At 44.6% G+C, this 15,154-nt stretch overlaps 1 protein-coding gene across 1 annotated transcript; it reads left to right on the forward strand.

The window, feature by feature from the left end:
- Positions 1-11,103: 11,103 nt before the first annotated feature.
- Positions 11,104-15,154, forward strand: LOC139926126 (cytochrome P450 2J2-like). The gene is made up of 9 exons (XM_078287461.1): positions 11,104-11,286; positions 11,538-11,700; positions 11,832-11,981; positions 12,278-12,435; positions 12,892-13,068; positions 13,600-13,741; positions 13,969-14,156; positions 14,307-14,442; positions 14,870-15,154. Exons 1-9 carry the CDS (start codon positions 11,104-11,106, stop codon positions 15,049-15,051), a joined length of 1,479 nt encoding a protein of 492 aa, XP_078143587.1. The 3' UTR covers positions 15,052-15,154.

Here is a 15,154-nt window from a genome sequence, read left to right on the forward strand (position 1 = left end):
GATGTAATTTATGTCTGACTAACGTGAGAAATAAACCTTTGTTGTATTTGGATGTTTTTATAGGGCTAGGGATCAAATCGTTTTCTGCCACTGTAGGTCTACAGTGAGTGAATAGATTACAATATAATGACATCATGCTCTAGACTTTATCATACCTCAGCTGTCTTCAGCCGCCTGGCATCCAGGCACAAGTAGGCTAAAATCTTTAGGGGCCGAGTCTGAACGGTGACAGGGAAGCATCTATTTGGCAAGCGTTTATTATATTCTTGTTGAGCTTGTCAAACATGTTCAGCAGCAAAAATGGCTTCTTGAGTGTCACCACTTGGAATGATTGCTGTTCTGAGATCGTCCTTCTGAGGACACTGTGGGTAATAGCAGGTGTGTTATACCTGTATATGCCACTGAAATGAACAGGGATACAGCAGCACAGAGAAACACTTATTTAAAGATGAGTCATTCTGACATTTCTTTCTTGTTATACTAAAAATGGCCTTAGTATTGCCATTACATTCTCCTTATATTTTAGTGTTGGATGAATACGTGTATTGTTGTCCGGTCTCGACACAGAAGCGCATTGTGCTGTAATTTAAACAACCGGGGGCCTCTAACATCAGCTGAAGTTAGTGGCTGCAGGGAGAGTGAAACAAGGCCTGTATGGTCAGAGGTCTCTCTCTGTTGGTGTCCAGGCGTTTATGGCCGGTCCCCTTTTGACCCACGGACAGAGAGTCAGGGAGGTAATTGCCTCCAGCATTCCTTTTTCCCATCAGTAAGATGATTCTTTCCTGTGTCCAGTCAGCGCCCATGAAACTATCTAAACTAACTGCCTCTGTGGAGCTTCACACGACCACAACACACAGACACACACACACACACTCACATGCTTGTGGGTAGCTCAGGCCAACACATACACAGTTTGTTAACATTTCTGGAAAAATTTGTTTTCCTTGTCTCATTTGCATGCTGTATGCAAATGATGACTAACTCGCGGAACTGCACCTCAAGGATAGATTTGTGGAAATGTGGAATTGGTAGTTGGCGGAAAATGGCGAGCTTCTTTTTTCGGCATTAGATCCACCGTTTGACAGGTGTGTCATCGTGTGGGTGTGTGCATGCATGTCACGTGTGTCTGTGCGTGTGTGGGTGCATATGCCATGCATGAGTGTGTGCCTGGGTGCTTTTCATGCGCTCCTCCTCTAAGAAGCCCTGAAGCCTGTCACGGCATGTCACTTGGCTGCTACCCATCCCCCCACGGTGTCAGAAGTGCACAGAATTTGCCCCCTTGACTTCTGGGTCTGACCCCTGTGACACTGTTCAGCACTACCACCCTCTGCCAACACAGCGGCATCGGGGCTGCAGACATGTGTGTGGGGGACAGGCCTAGGCATGATGAGCATGGGTGCTGGTCTCTGGGCTGTGTGTTAGGGATATGTTGCCTCTATGATAAGCATTACAAGAAGTCAGAGTATTTGACTTAGGGTGTAACTGAGTATGGAGCATTTGTGCGTGCGTGCATGTGTGTGTGTGTGTGTGCCACATTTGTGCGTGGTATGGTCAGAGTGTGGGAGGGTCGACTTGCAGGATAAACCTTTAGGCTCTGCACCCCAGATCTAGGCAGTCCTGATGGGATCAGTGAAGGCTAATCGTGAGATTAACGGGATAGGCTGATACTGCAAGCCTGCCAGCTGCCTGCTAGCTGATGTGACTCATCTTGATATCCACCGCAACAATATACAGCTGCACTGTGTGAACGCTGAGAACAGAGCACGGGTTTAAAATCAATAGACAGATGTTCCTCTGAGCTAAATGTAGATAACAGTTAAACTCTAATTACATCCTACATTTACATTTTTGGCGTTTATCTGACGCCGTTCTCCAGAGCAACTTGCAAAAGGAGGATAAGCTTCAATTCCTAAATCACCAACGTTACAAGCAAGCAACAGTAAAGAGGGCAAGGGTCAGAGACTTTACACCCTGGCCATATCCTTATGATCATAGTGTGGTCACGTGGGAGAGAAGTGTTAGGGAAAGACATAAAACTAAATAAGAGCTAAGGAGAATTGTAGAAGACATTTAGGTGTCAAGAGACGTTATTGATTTTATTTATTCTATGTGCTGTCAGTGTGGTGGAATGTATTATACATCAACTCTGTAGCGAAATAATGAAAAGAGCATGAATTCCCCATATTTAACAAACTGTGTAAAACTTGTGTATAGTGTATATACTTGTGTGATATGTTTGCTGCCCTTGTTCACTTAGTTGCATTAAACTACGAGTTATTTACCAATATTTGACTGAATGGAATAATCTCCTCTGGCCTTTGAGAGTAATGGTTGTTTAGACTTAGTTAACTAATGGTGCCAAGCAACTTCATTTATCAACTGTGTTCATATTTCCTGTACAATCAATGTAGCACAAATTTTATCTGGATTTGTTTTGTTTGTTGTCCATCAGAAAAGACTCAAAGACTCAACACAGAGAAAGCATGTCAGGGATTAGTTCAGTTTACCAGTGTCGGTATCTGTGTCATGGTCTTGCATTTTAGCACTGGGTGAATTGCACATCTCTCAAATCTGCTGTACTGTAGTGTGCTGCTATTCACGGCCATTGAAGGGATGCATAATGGTCTTGGCAGAGCGTTCGACATTCACCATGGAGAGACTGTGGGGTTTCCCTGATCGGCGGCCAGAACCAGCACACAAAGCATGCAGTAGTCCTGCCAGAGGCAACTCAACTGCGGGCAGAGTGTAGGGCGGCTATGGTCTGGCCCCCAGGACCCGGCCATTGTGGAAATGTAAGTGGGGACAGTGTCTGAACGGCTTGAGTTGGAACAGAAAACTTTGGATGACCAAAACTATGAGCTTCAAATAGCTGGGCCCTGGGAAACATAGCTTGTTCTTTTAAGGAGGTCAAAGAGAAGCCAAAAAGAGAGAAAAAAAACAGAAAACCGATGTTTGGTGGAGGGAATGTCAAATTGGAGGCTACTGTAACTATAGACATCAGCAAAAGTGACATACCGTTTATCCAAACTCTCCAGTTTCGGTCTGTCTGTCTGCTTGTCTGTCTGCCTGTCTGTCCAGTTTGCCTGTCTTGTGTAGCCCTCTGTCTCTCTGTCCTCTGCCTTCGCTCAGCGCCCGATGGTCATACCCACCACTCATCGTCTGTCACTCCATTCTGCCCGAGCCTAATCTCACTAACAGAGGTGACAACTGAGGTACTCGTGGCATGCCACCCCATAACATTTACCAGCTGAGTGTCTGAGTTATGCTGAAGATGATGATCCTGTGGTATCGCTGGCCCCTGTTCCTCCGGAGGCCTTCCCTACCTCTCTGCTCAAGTGGAGTGCCAAATAAAGACCTGACCGAGAAGAGCCCAGGCAGAATAGATCCACAAGACGTTGTGCGTTCTTTGATGCTGTGTTGTTCCAATTTAAACAATTATTGAATAAAATAAGTCACAGGTGAATACTGATTTGCTCCATTGTCCTACAAACAAAGACTATATTATTCCCGATCCAGTCTTCGCCAGTGTGACCAAAATCACCCCACCTGCACACTGGGGTCAGCTGATCTGTGATGTAACTTGTCAACTATGAGTATTTAGGGAGAGGAGTCATGTGTGTCAGTGAGCAAAGGATTCGTGGCTCGAAGCTCAGTGAAGTTAAGCTAGTAACCTCTCTCTCTCACACACACGCACACACACACACACACACACACACACACACACACACACACACACACAATCCCGGGCTTTCATGCAGAGCAAAATTGAGAAGCTGAGACCTCTTTCAAGCTCCTTGGCAGTTACCCTCTTTATATAAAAGGACACTACTCTCTCCTCTGCTACACAGCCATCACATCAGCACTATAACTCTATTAGGCACAGCTCCAGGACACACTAAGCAACCCATAGCCCACAATGGCATCATTGTCAGCGGGGATAGCAGCCATTGTCGGCCATGCTACAGGATTTATTCCCCTCCTCCCATATTGTGACCTTCACCTCTGACCCCGGCTGCCATCTCACATGCTTTGGGAGTGAGAGCCTGCGAGGCTTTATGCCTTCCCCTCAGGTCTTAAATGCTCCTTTACAATGACCCAGGGCTGCTAAGTGGCTTCTCTCTACAGCACCAGTGTTGGGGACGATTCAGGTTAGTGTCAGGAAGGAGAGAGCGGGGGGAGTATTGAGTGGTGGTTGGACTGATTGACCCTTGGAAAAGGTCAGTTGGAAGGCATGAGAGGAGAGGAGCTGCCTAAATGGCTCTTTTCTCTCCTTTTTCTCCCCCTGGCCAGGGCAGAGACTCTGTGTGGTTATTTATGAGCGTGTGGGAGAGCGAGAGGGGCTGCAGTGAAACCCACCCGTCTTTGTTGAGAGGGCTGGGCTGGGCTGAGGTGCCTGTCATTGGTTCGGTTCTGTCATATATACATGCACGTGCACGCACACACACGCACGCGCGCTCACACACACACTATTAAGAACCCCTCCCGGAGCTGCAAGGACAGAGGAGAGGACTCTGTTGCGAGGCAGATTTTGAAAATGAGGTGTGCTTCACACAATAGCTGTCAGCAGTTTGATAGATGCCTCTCAGGCGCTTAACCCCCGTGAAACTTCCAGAGACTGAAGGCCCGGGACATTATTCTGAACATGCACAAGCCCAGTCGTACCGTTTCTTACAGTACATGATATGTGAGATTCTCACATGACTCATATATTCTTCATGAGTGCGATAGTTTTGAGCATAAATTAGCTGTGCCGTTTCATAAAGTTACCGTTCACACCATTATGTTGCTGTGCGAGTGTGACACACACCAGTTTTTCCTGACAAAGTTAAATTAAGCTTGAATTTCACGCTGAAGTCAAATGGTCATGATGTCATGGTTTGAGGACAGAATGACTCGGTTTGTCTGTTGACTGAGAAGGCCTATTCTTGCATGTTTGGGTGGGAGCGTAGCATATAATTGCAGAGCGGGATAGCATGAGGGGATGGGGGAGGGAGAGAGTTAGCACGCAACATGAGTTTTGGCCCACAGTTGCTGGTGTGGGTGCCAAACTTGTCCAGAGGGCTGCTGTGTATATCTGTGTGCTAGGCTAGCTCTGCTCTGCCTAGAGGCTCCCACTGTTCCAAGACACATCTTTCATTTGCACACGCTGAATAGCTTAGGGGAGCCCGAGGCAGTTTGGACTGGAGATGGATCTGGCTTTTTGGACTTTTTGGGGAACGTTGTGGGTTTCTTGGCTGGCTGTGTCTGTGTGTGTGTGTATCTGTCTGTCTGTGTGTGTGTGTGTGTGTGTGTGTGTGCATGTATGAGAGTGTGGGTCTTTTCTTGCATCTGGACTTACCAAATTCCTTCTCGATAAAAGTGTCCCTTCTCAATAAAGGCCATTGCATTGTTTAGTTGTCAAGTTAGTTGTTAGGGAGCAACCGAACCACTGTACACGTGCTCTCGCCATTGAGGATTACACTGATCCAAAAATCCGACAGTAAAAGAAGAGAATGGAAAGCTTTGTTGGTCTTTTCATATCCTCTCTGTGGGAGGTAGAAGGCAAGACCTCCAGACCTGGGGTGGTGGTGGTGGGTGGTGGTGGGGGGGGAGGGGGGGGGGGGGGGGGGGGGGATAACTCTCAACTGCCAACCAGATGGACAGCCAAGCCCTGTGCATTTAGGGAGATCATATGGGATAACCTTACAAAGACAGATTGACATTTTGCTGACAAAATAAACCACTCATGTCTCACACGCAAGAAGCCCCCCCCACCCCACCCCCCCGCCCCCCTCCTCTTCTTCTCCTGACACACACACACACACACACACACACACACACACACACACACAAATACTCCACAACAATAAGAGGATAGGACAAAGGAATCTAGGATTACACAACTCCAACACAAACAATAGCAGCATCAGTGACCTGTGTAAATGAGACAACCTTGAGCAGTGAGGATAGTAAGTTCACTGGTTTTCTGCGTCATGAATTGGGATTTACCTTGGTGCATTAAGGTCATGGGTTGGGACGTGCTTCCTGGAAGATTAATAATGTCATTAACCATTTGACTTTATTTTTTGCCCTGATTTTCTCTAATAGAATTAGACTACCTCAGAGGAGATTGGATATCAACTGTAAGATAAAGTAGGTCTTTTTTGCTTTCGTCAGTGTACGAACATGGTTCATGTAGATCTTTTCATGTTAAATTTCTATTACTCTGATAAGCCAATTAAAAAAATACTTTGTTCTTGCTGCGTCAATACTTGGTGACTTGTGGCACTGGGCAACTGAAGACTGCTTTGCCCTATTAGTCCTGTGATTTCCAAGCGAAGAACTTGAGGTCACGCTCATAGAAATCGATCATCAGGGATATATTATGATTGAGAAAGATAATATTATCAGATACAGTTTTGTACCGTATCTTTTTCCTATGGTTTAGTCAAAATAGTTCACTCAGTTCAGAAATAAAAAATGGCATCAGAACAAAACATTCTCTGACATGACAGAACAGAATAAATGTAAACTGAAATTATCAAGAGTCACTCTGCTCTGCCCTCTATGTCGAAATCTCTAATCCTCTGTGCCATAAGGTAAATAAACTCTGGGGTGATTTATGGCACATCAACTCCCCACACACATCAAAATTACATTATTAATACAACTTGTACCAAAATGTTCCAAAATACTGATTACATTTGTTGTCATAACATCTAAAGCAGAAATTACTGTCATCTTTCCACTTCACACCTGCACTGTGTGACCTTTTCATGCCACCGTCAATCTCAGTACAAGAGATTCTGTGAGAGAGATTACTGCACCATCAAACTGCTGACTGCAAAGAAGCAGAACTTGTCGTGATGACCTCCGAATATGATGCCCAAAGCTATTTTATCTCATTTAATTCTTGTGATCTATTGGTAATTGTTATGCCTAGAGGTATTTCAGTGTCTTTTTCTGCAGAATAAAGGTCTTGGGTGAAGAATCTTTCTCGGGTTAATCAAGAGAGTAATCAGAGTGTTTAGGAAGTTGGTTAAAAAAGCCTAATTTCTTCCCCTTTTCTATGAGGCTACTTTGTATTTTTATGTCCCTCCACTATGATACATGGTATGCAGGATGTTATGTCATCATGGTGGCGTCTGTCTGCCTGTCTGCCTGTCTGTCACATTCTTGTGAAATCAAGAACAAAACATGATAGAAACTTCATACTTACACCACAGGTTCCCCCTATAGAGTAGATGAGCAGATTAGATTTTGGATACATTTGCATAATAATGAGGAGAAAGATTTTCTTGAAACTACTATCTAATGCATAACACATTTCAGAGAAATCTGACAATAAAGTTATATCGTATCGTATTGTATAACTCCTAGGATACAGAGTTCATATCAATACTGCCTATGTGCTATGTGAAGACAAGTATGTTTACATCTTAATTAATGACATAATTAGCATAACTGATTGATTGATTTGTAATATATCATGGTGATTATAGTGGGACATTATGCCGCTCAAAAGCCTTTTGCTCTTGTTGTCCCACTCCTCCTCTATGTACCTGATGGCCTGGAGTCAGGACAAAGATGAGCTTAGTGAATGGATTCAATCCAGTTTAGTCATCTAACGAGGATGGAGTATGTTAGGTGGCTGCTTGAAGGTCAAAGGCCTGTTAAGCTTGTATGACCACCCTTCTTTTACAATTATACCTGTCAGAGAGGTTTAGCCTTTGTCAACACTGGAAATGTCACAAGGTAAACAGGTCACCAACAGCCTGTGCCTGAGCCTTAGTGTAATAGGATGTTGTGTGAGACATAGAGATAGACAGGCAACAAACAAACAAACAGACAGGCAGGCAGGCAGACAGGGAAACAAATACACAACAGTTGTGACAAAGGAATCCTCAAACTCATCACATGCTCATGAAGATAGTTTATGTTGCGTGTCTAACCCCTTTCAGTTTGATTACACCCATCATGCTCAAATTTATGTTACCCACAAGGATGCTTGCTTGTGCTATTTCGGTAAAGGCCGTCGCTTGGGCTTGTCTCTACCGGTTAGGGACCCGATCCAGCTCTCTCGCTCTGTCTTGCGCTCTCTCCGTCTCTCTTTCTCTCACCCCTCCCCACTCCCCCCCCCCCTCTCCCTCTCCTCTGTCTTTCCCTCCCTACCGCTGTAGCCACATTGCCACACTCACTTTTCCATGGCCTCTCATTCCCGGGCGCTTTGCGAAACCAAGTAAATGAACGACACAATCCGGAAATAGTGTTCCAGCAGGAGACGGTGGGAAGGAAAATCCCTCGACTAGTGCTGGGAGGAGGGTGGGAGAGAGAGAGAGAGAGAGAGAGAGTATTCAGACAAGGACATGTCTGCTGGAAGACATGTTCCCTACACCACACTCTCTCTTGAAAACTCCTAATCTTGATTCTTCGTGCAACTTCCCTGCTAAAGTTGTTTTTTCCCAAAGACAGTTATATAATACTGGATTTTCTTTTTTATTGAGGCTGACATACTGCGAAAGTGCACCGACAAAATGGCATTATGAGGAAGTGTGTTGGTAGCTTCATGACATGGCAGTAGAGGTTAACTTATCTTTAGCCTGCGAGGTCAAAGGTCAGTTTTACAAGAAGGGCAGATGTCTCTGAGGCGGTGGGTGTGGAGGAGAGCAGCACAAGGCGCTGGGTAAATGTTGTCAGCTCGGGCCCGGAGTTTGACAGAGGGAGGGGGGTTGGGTGAAGACAGGAGATGTGCCACCAGGTTAAAAGCAGGGTCAACTCTATAACCAGGGTGTTATCTGGACACCTCTGCACAGCTGCCAATCACGGTCGCACCGCAGCGAGCCCACTGACCCGAGCCGGCTTTAAATAGGGAGCGGCTGGAGATACCGAGAGGGGAAAGTACAAGAGATTCAGTCGCTGCGATCCTACATGCCCGGGAAATGGAGAGGTTCCACCGTTGGCGTGAAAAACCTGTGACTCGGCCTCTTGGTCACGGTGGTAAAATCTCAGCATGAAGGTTGTTCTTCTGTGATTTAATCCCAGCAGAAAAGTCTGTATTCCTGAAGCTTCTCATCATAGGAGCAATGATGTAACATTACTAGTCGGTTCAGATGGCCATATAATTAAGCTTCAGTATGATTTCAAAAGGTAAAAATGGTTTTATACAGAAGAAGATGTAACTAGTATTCCAAAATACTTGAATGAATATTGGCCAAATGTGCGATGTAGAGTCAACAAATCATCTCCACAGGCCCTGTTATGGATCTTTAATCGGGTTTCGGTTGGTGCCTGTTTAATGGCTAACAAATACCCTGCTCACATTTTACAAGGGGAGGGAAGCCTGCGTGAGTACGTCTCACTAAAACAGTCAGTAACATGAGAGGGGGAACCACACAACCGCTAAATCAGTAAAATGGGAACCCAGAGTCACTGTAATTTGGGAGAGAGCTGGTTAACCACTCCTCATAATGGATGGTGTTTCTGTTTAGCCTAAGGCGTTGGAGCTGAGGTCATATGCAAACAAGGCAGAGCCTGGGCCACGGCTTTTATTCAGTGGAAGATGTTAGACAGATTCTTGACTTAGCCACTCTGTCTGTCTTTCATCTGTCTCTCCTCCTCTCTCTCCCTCTCTCTCTCTATCCATCTATCCATCTCTTCACACAGACGAACAGACACACACGAGCGTGCACACACCCAGCCGCGACCACACACACGATCATAAACATTGCTATTTATTGTTATTGTCACCTCAGCTCCACTGCAGCCCGCCTATTGTAACCGTATATTTTATTCTGCGACTATCCCTTTAAAGCATGACATCATTCTCCTTGGTTCTTTTTTTTTTTTTTTTTTTCTCTCTCTCTCTCTCTCACCACATTTCTCTGTGTTCAGCCTTTTCTGCCCAGAGACAATTGGTTAATTCAGTGGTGTATAACACTGCCACCTCCTGATCCACAACACCGTCGCCATCTGAGAATGCGCCACACCTGTCAGCGGCAGGTTTGGCTGGACGTCTGTCATGATACTTGAACATTACAAGGCACTAAAAGATGTCACGCTTCTCTGACCGGCTCTCCATGCACAGAAAAACCGCACGCCTGCATCACCTGCAGGTTTCATTATAGTGGGAATTCCGGCCAAATGTTCAGCAGCGGTAGGAAAATGTGAACCAGCTGCAAGAGCAAGTGCTTTGTGTTCATTAGTACCCCACTCTGAGCAGATTGGAAGGGAAGATATTGCATTGGGATGTATTAGTGTCGGTGTGCCATCTAGTGGTTGGGCCCGAGGATGAAGGAGTTTTTCAGTGAGGTCCCACAGTTATCAGTCGTCCATGTTACTCATTAGCCATGAGCATTTCAGCTGCGACATACCTTGTTACGGCACAGTTGTACGCATCTGCAGTGACAAAAACATCCATGTTTACACACATTTTTACATTACTAGTCATTTTATGAAAATCACTGCAGTGATATGGTGTTTCAGTCGTGCCCCTGCGCATCATTTTCTGTGTTGTCGATGGGTTCAGCTGACATCCATGGGATCTGTGACTTTAAGAGACAGTCCTGACAGCATGCATACAGATTGTATGAACGCTTAAAGACTCAAACAAGTGAAAGAATGTGATTTTTAGTACAAGCAAATAAGTATGGTCTCGGGTTTTGTTTTTTTGGAAGGGAAGCAAAGTGGAGGTTTATCAGCTTTCCGGCCTTGACGCTCTTTGTCTTCCTGGTTATTTGTTTAGAGGCTGTTACATAAGAGTTGGAACTCAACTCCTGAGTTACTAGCAGGCACCTCACTAGGTGTTTAGTTTCTCCATGCTCAATTCAAGCGTGAGGGGAAAAGACAGTGTTGTGATATTCACTTATGGTTTCAGACAGGCGAGGGGAGATACAGGGGAAGAAGTGAGTTTAGAAATAGAGAGAGTTACATCGGTCATAAAAATCTGTAACCTCTGCCATATTTCGATGATATTATTACACCAGATAAGACATCTCAGTATGGCAACGATCCCATCCAGCTAATCTTGGTTACTGCAGTAGGAGGAATAGGATTCAGACTTGACTTGAACTTTGCACTCAGCCTGCCAGCATCTCTCTCACAGACTTTCTGCATCAATCTGCCAGCATGCTGCTCCTCTCAGCGCTGGACTGGCTTGACGCAAAGAGCGCTCTTCTCTTTATCGTTGTTTTCCTCCTTGTGGTTCATTTTCAGAGGAACAGAAACCCTCGTAACTTTCCGCCCGGACCCTGGGCATTGCCCTTCCTGGGGAATGTGTTCACTGGTTTTGACTACCATGCTTTTAACAAGGTACAGTAACACTGACCTGCATTTCATTCATAATGACTGTCACAGCATGTAAGAGATTTGAAACTGCATTTTGTTCTGTTTGTGTCATGTCAAAGGAAGCTTAGGTTTCAGTGTGATACCATCCATTCAGCCTGTGTGTTTAGGTTAGCTGTGTCCATGTACTGTTTTCTGTCATCATGCTTTATATCAGATTTTAGTGTGAAGAACTGTCTGGTGTAGCTACTTGTCTCTCTGTGGTGGTTTGTCTTTAGCTGGCAGCGCAGTTTGGCAACATTTTCAGCATTTGCTTTGGTGGGGAGAAGCTGGTGATTGTGTCAGGCTACAACTTGGTGAAGGAGGTTTTGGTGACCCAGGGAGACTGTTTTTTAGATCGACCTGTCTCCCCTCTCTTCGACGTCATCTTCAAAGGCAATGGTGAGATGTGAAACTTCCTTTTCCCGCAGTCTCGCAGTTCGTTTATGAGCGACATGCCATCTTTGTTTGATTTGGAGGGGGTTATTAAGGAGGGCTGTTCTATAATCAGCGTTTATTTGTCATATTCAAAGGCATCTCCATGAGTAGTGGGTACAAATGGAGGAGGCAGAGGCAGTTTTCCATTGCCCACCTGAAATACTTTGGAGAGGGGAAAAGAACCCTTGAGCTTCACTGTCAGCTGGAGTGCACCTTCCTCTGTGAAGCTTTCCAACAGGAGAAAGGTACCAGCTGATATGTTTTCTGTTGTGTCTTCTGTTTTCAATCGTTCATTCTCACCCATGACAGAAACAGGGTATTAGAAGTGGATATGGATGATAGTGTGAATTGAATTGTAAATTTCCTGGCATGGTTGGGATCAATACATTTTTAGTTTAACATTTAAACATTTAAAATTCAGGAAATTGATGTTAGTGAAAATCAATTACCTGAAAAATGTCTTAAAATGTTTCTATCCTGTTTTGAACTGATTGAAGGTGACCCCTCCCCTGCTTTCTGAATTTACTTCTCTTTTTAACAGGGCCTTTCAACCCTCTTCATTTAATCAACAATGCTGTTGCCAATGTCATTGGATCCTTGGTGTTTGGGAAGCGTTTTGACTACGATTCGGAAGACTTTCAGAACCTCCTTCGGCGGATGCAGCAGTCCCTCATGCTGGCAGGGACACTTAGAGTTCAGGTAGGCTTTGACTCTGTTTACAGTGGCAGAAAAATTCATTTGTAGAGTCAGACACCTCCAGCTAAGGACAGATTGATTTCTGTTGTGTAATCAGGCAGAATGTGGATTCAAATCTAGCTTTCGGCTGCCACTTCCTAAGGTAACAAGGCAGACGGACAAAAATATCTCTCTTTGGCTAGAGCTGTATAGGAAGTTACATGTGAAGAGCCATATTTTTCACTTGTGTAAATAGTGGCAGGTGTATGAATAAACATTAAATTTACAACAAGCAACGAAGGGCACACAAATATTTTACACAAAAGGAATGCATACATAGCACAACATAAAGTCCAGTTCTTATTTGTGCCACCCATGTTTCTTGTGCGTCTCCTCCTCATCTTTGCTTCCGTCTCAGTATAAAGTTGTTGTTGGTTGTTACATAGTTCAGTTAAATTTTGTTTCGGACCCTTTCCCCAGCTGTATGATATCTGCCCGTGGCTGTTCAAGCATTTACCCGGTCCCCATGAGATCATCATCGACAACTACGCCACGCTGGTCTCATTTCTGAAAAGAGAGATAGAGAAACACAAGAGGGACTGGGACCCGTTTGATCACCGGGACTTCATCGATGCCTACATTGGTCAAATAGACAAGGTTGGGCCTGAATATATTAGAAACGAGTCTCACTTTAGTCCCCACTGCAAAAATGTCCATCTTAACAGGCCATTTAAGTTCATATTCATGTTCATATTCATATTCAGTCTCAGTCTAATTTTGCTTAAAAATTCTGCCAACAGGGTGAGATAATTATGTTTTCCAGTGCAGTATAATTCATATCAGGAATTATCTAGTAACAAGTGTCTTGAAACAAGGCAGAATAAAGCAGATCACTAATATCTGCTAATATTAAGAAAATGACACTTGATTCAAGAAAATTCTTGAAACAAGTTGATTTACACTGAAAACAAATGCAATTATCTCACCCATTTGCAGATTTTGTCACTTGTTTTAAGAAACAAGATTTCAACGCTCAATACTAGATTAAGATTGTTTTTTGCAGTGTGTTTGTTATGAAATAATTTTTCTTATACCTCAGATTATTATCCTGCTACCAATGCGATGTCGTGTATTCAAGAAACATGCTTGATTCACTTCCCTTGCTTGCTATAATTATTTGTGGTTCAGAAAAAGAACGATGTAGAAGCTGGGTTCAACATAGACAACTTGGCGATCAGCACGCTAGACCTTTTTGAGGCTGGAACAGAGACCATGACCACTTCATTACGCTGGGGTCTCGTTTATATGATGAAGTATCCAGAAATACAGGGTGAGTACTGACATCAAACAAACACGGTATACACGCCAATTAACATTTGAATAACTAAGAAAGCAGCTAAAGTAACCACGCTTTACTCTTGTATCACCATATCTTTCGATCCATCCCCTCATCCATCCACCCAAGCATTCATCCATCCACACACCAGCCCACTTAAAATACATTTACCATCAACAATCAGCTGTCCAAGTCTTTTGAAGTCCTCTCTATCTCCACAGAGAAGGTGCAGGAGGAGATAGAGCGTGTGATTGGTCAGTCCAGGCAGCCTTGCCTGGCTGACAGAGCCAACATGCCTTTCACTGAGGCTGTCATCCACGAGACCCAGAGGATGGGCGACCTCGTCCCCCTGAATTTCCCTCGGCTGTGCACAAGAGACACCACTGTGGGGGGATATTTCATCCCCCAGGTACGAGAAACAAACGTCTTTTTGCTTTCTCAAAGGTTCAACGGCATAATTGTAGATGTGTGGTGATGTGATACCAGTGATAATGAAGTGTTATAAGCCACTACTTCATAAGCTGTTCCTTCCACGTGTGTCTGTAACTTGATCCCACAGGGAACCACACTGGTGACCACCCTGTCCTCAGTGTTGCACGACGAGACAGAGTGGGAGACGCCGCACCAGTTCAACCCTCAGCACTTCCTGGACGAGCATGGACGCTTCCGGAAACGAGAAGCCTTTTTCCCCTTCTCTGCAGGCGAGTGACTCCCAGTTTGGGCAGCAGGGTGACGTAGCGAGTAGGGAGATCGCCCTGCCTACTCCAGTGTTACAGAAGCGAAGTGACTAAGAGACTGTACATACCGCTGAAGTCTATAATGTGACATTGTGGCATCGGAGTAGCATGTTACTAACTGATAGGCTGATTTATTTAGTATTATTTATCCTTTCAGGTCACAAATTCGTATTCACAACTGGCAAGAGAGAATTCACATCTTGAGACTGAAAGGGAATAAAAAAGAAAAGACAGACAAAAACATTCAACAGTGAGAGACAATACTAGACAGTGGTATTCAATAGAAACTAATAGATAATGACTAAAGCTCATATCCGCCCACTTTGGGATGAGGTATATATTGTGCGGCAGATGATAACCCAGTAACGTTCTTTACCTCCACCACCTTCAGGGAAAAGGATGTGCTTGGGGGAGCAGTTGGCTCGAATGGAGCTCTTCCTCTTCTTCACCTCCCTCCTCCAGAGGTTCTCCATCTCTCCGCCCCCAGGGCAAGAAGTCAGCCTGGAGAATCAGGGGACTTTTGTCCTCTCCCCCAAACCTTTCCACATCTGTCTCAAAGCTCGGTGATCACGCCCTGTGCTTTTTTGAAAAACAAGTCTGAAAAAAAAAGATTAGATTAGTGCCGTCTTGTCAATAAATGTGTTTCACAAATATGACTGAATTCATCACA

The sequence above is a fragment of the Centroberyx gerrardi genome, chromosome 13 (genome assembly GCF_048128805.1).
Source record: "Centroberyx gerrardi isolate f3 chromosome 13, fCenGer3.hap1.cur.20231027, whole genome shotgun sequence".
Lineage (NCBI taxonomy): Eukaryota > Metazoa > Chordata > Actinopteri > Beryciformes > Berycidae > Centroberyx > Centroberyx gerrardi.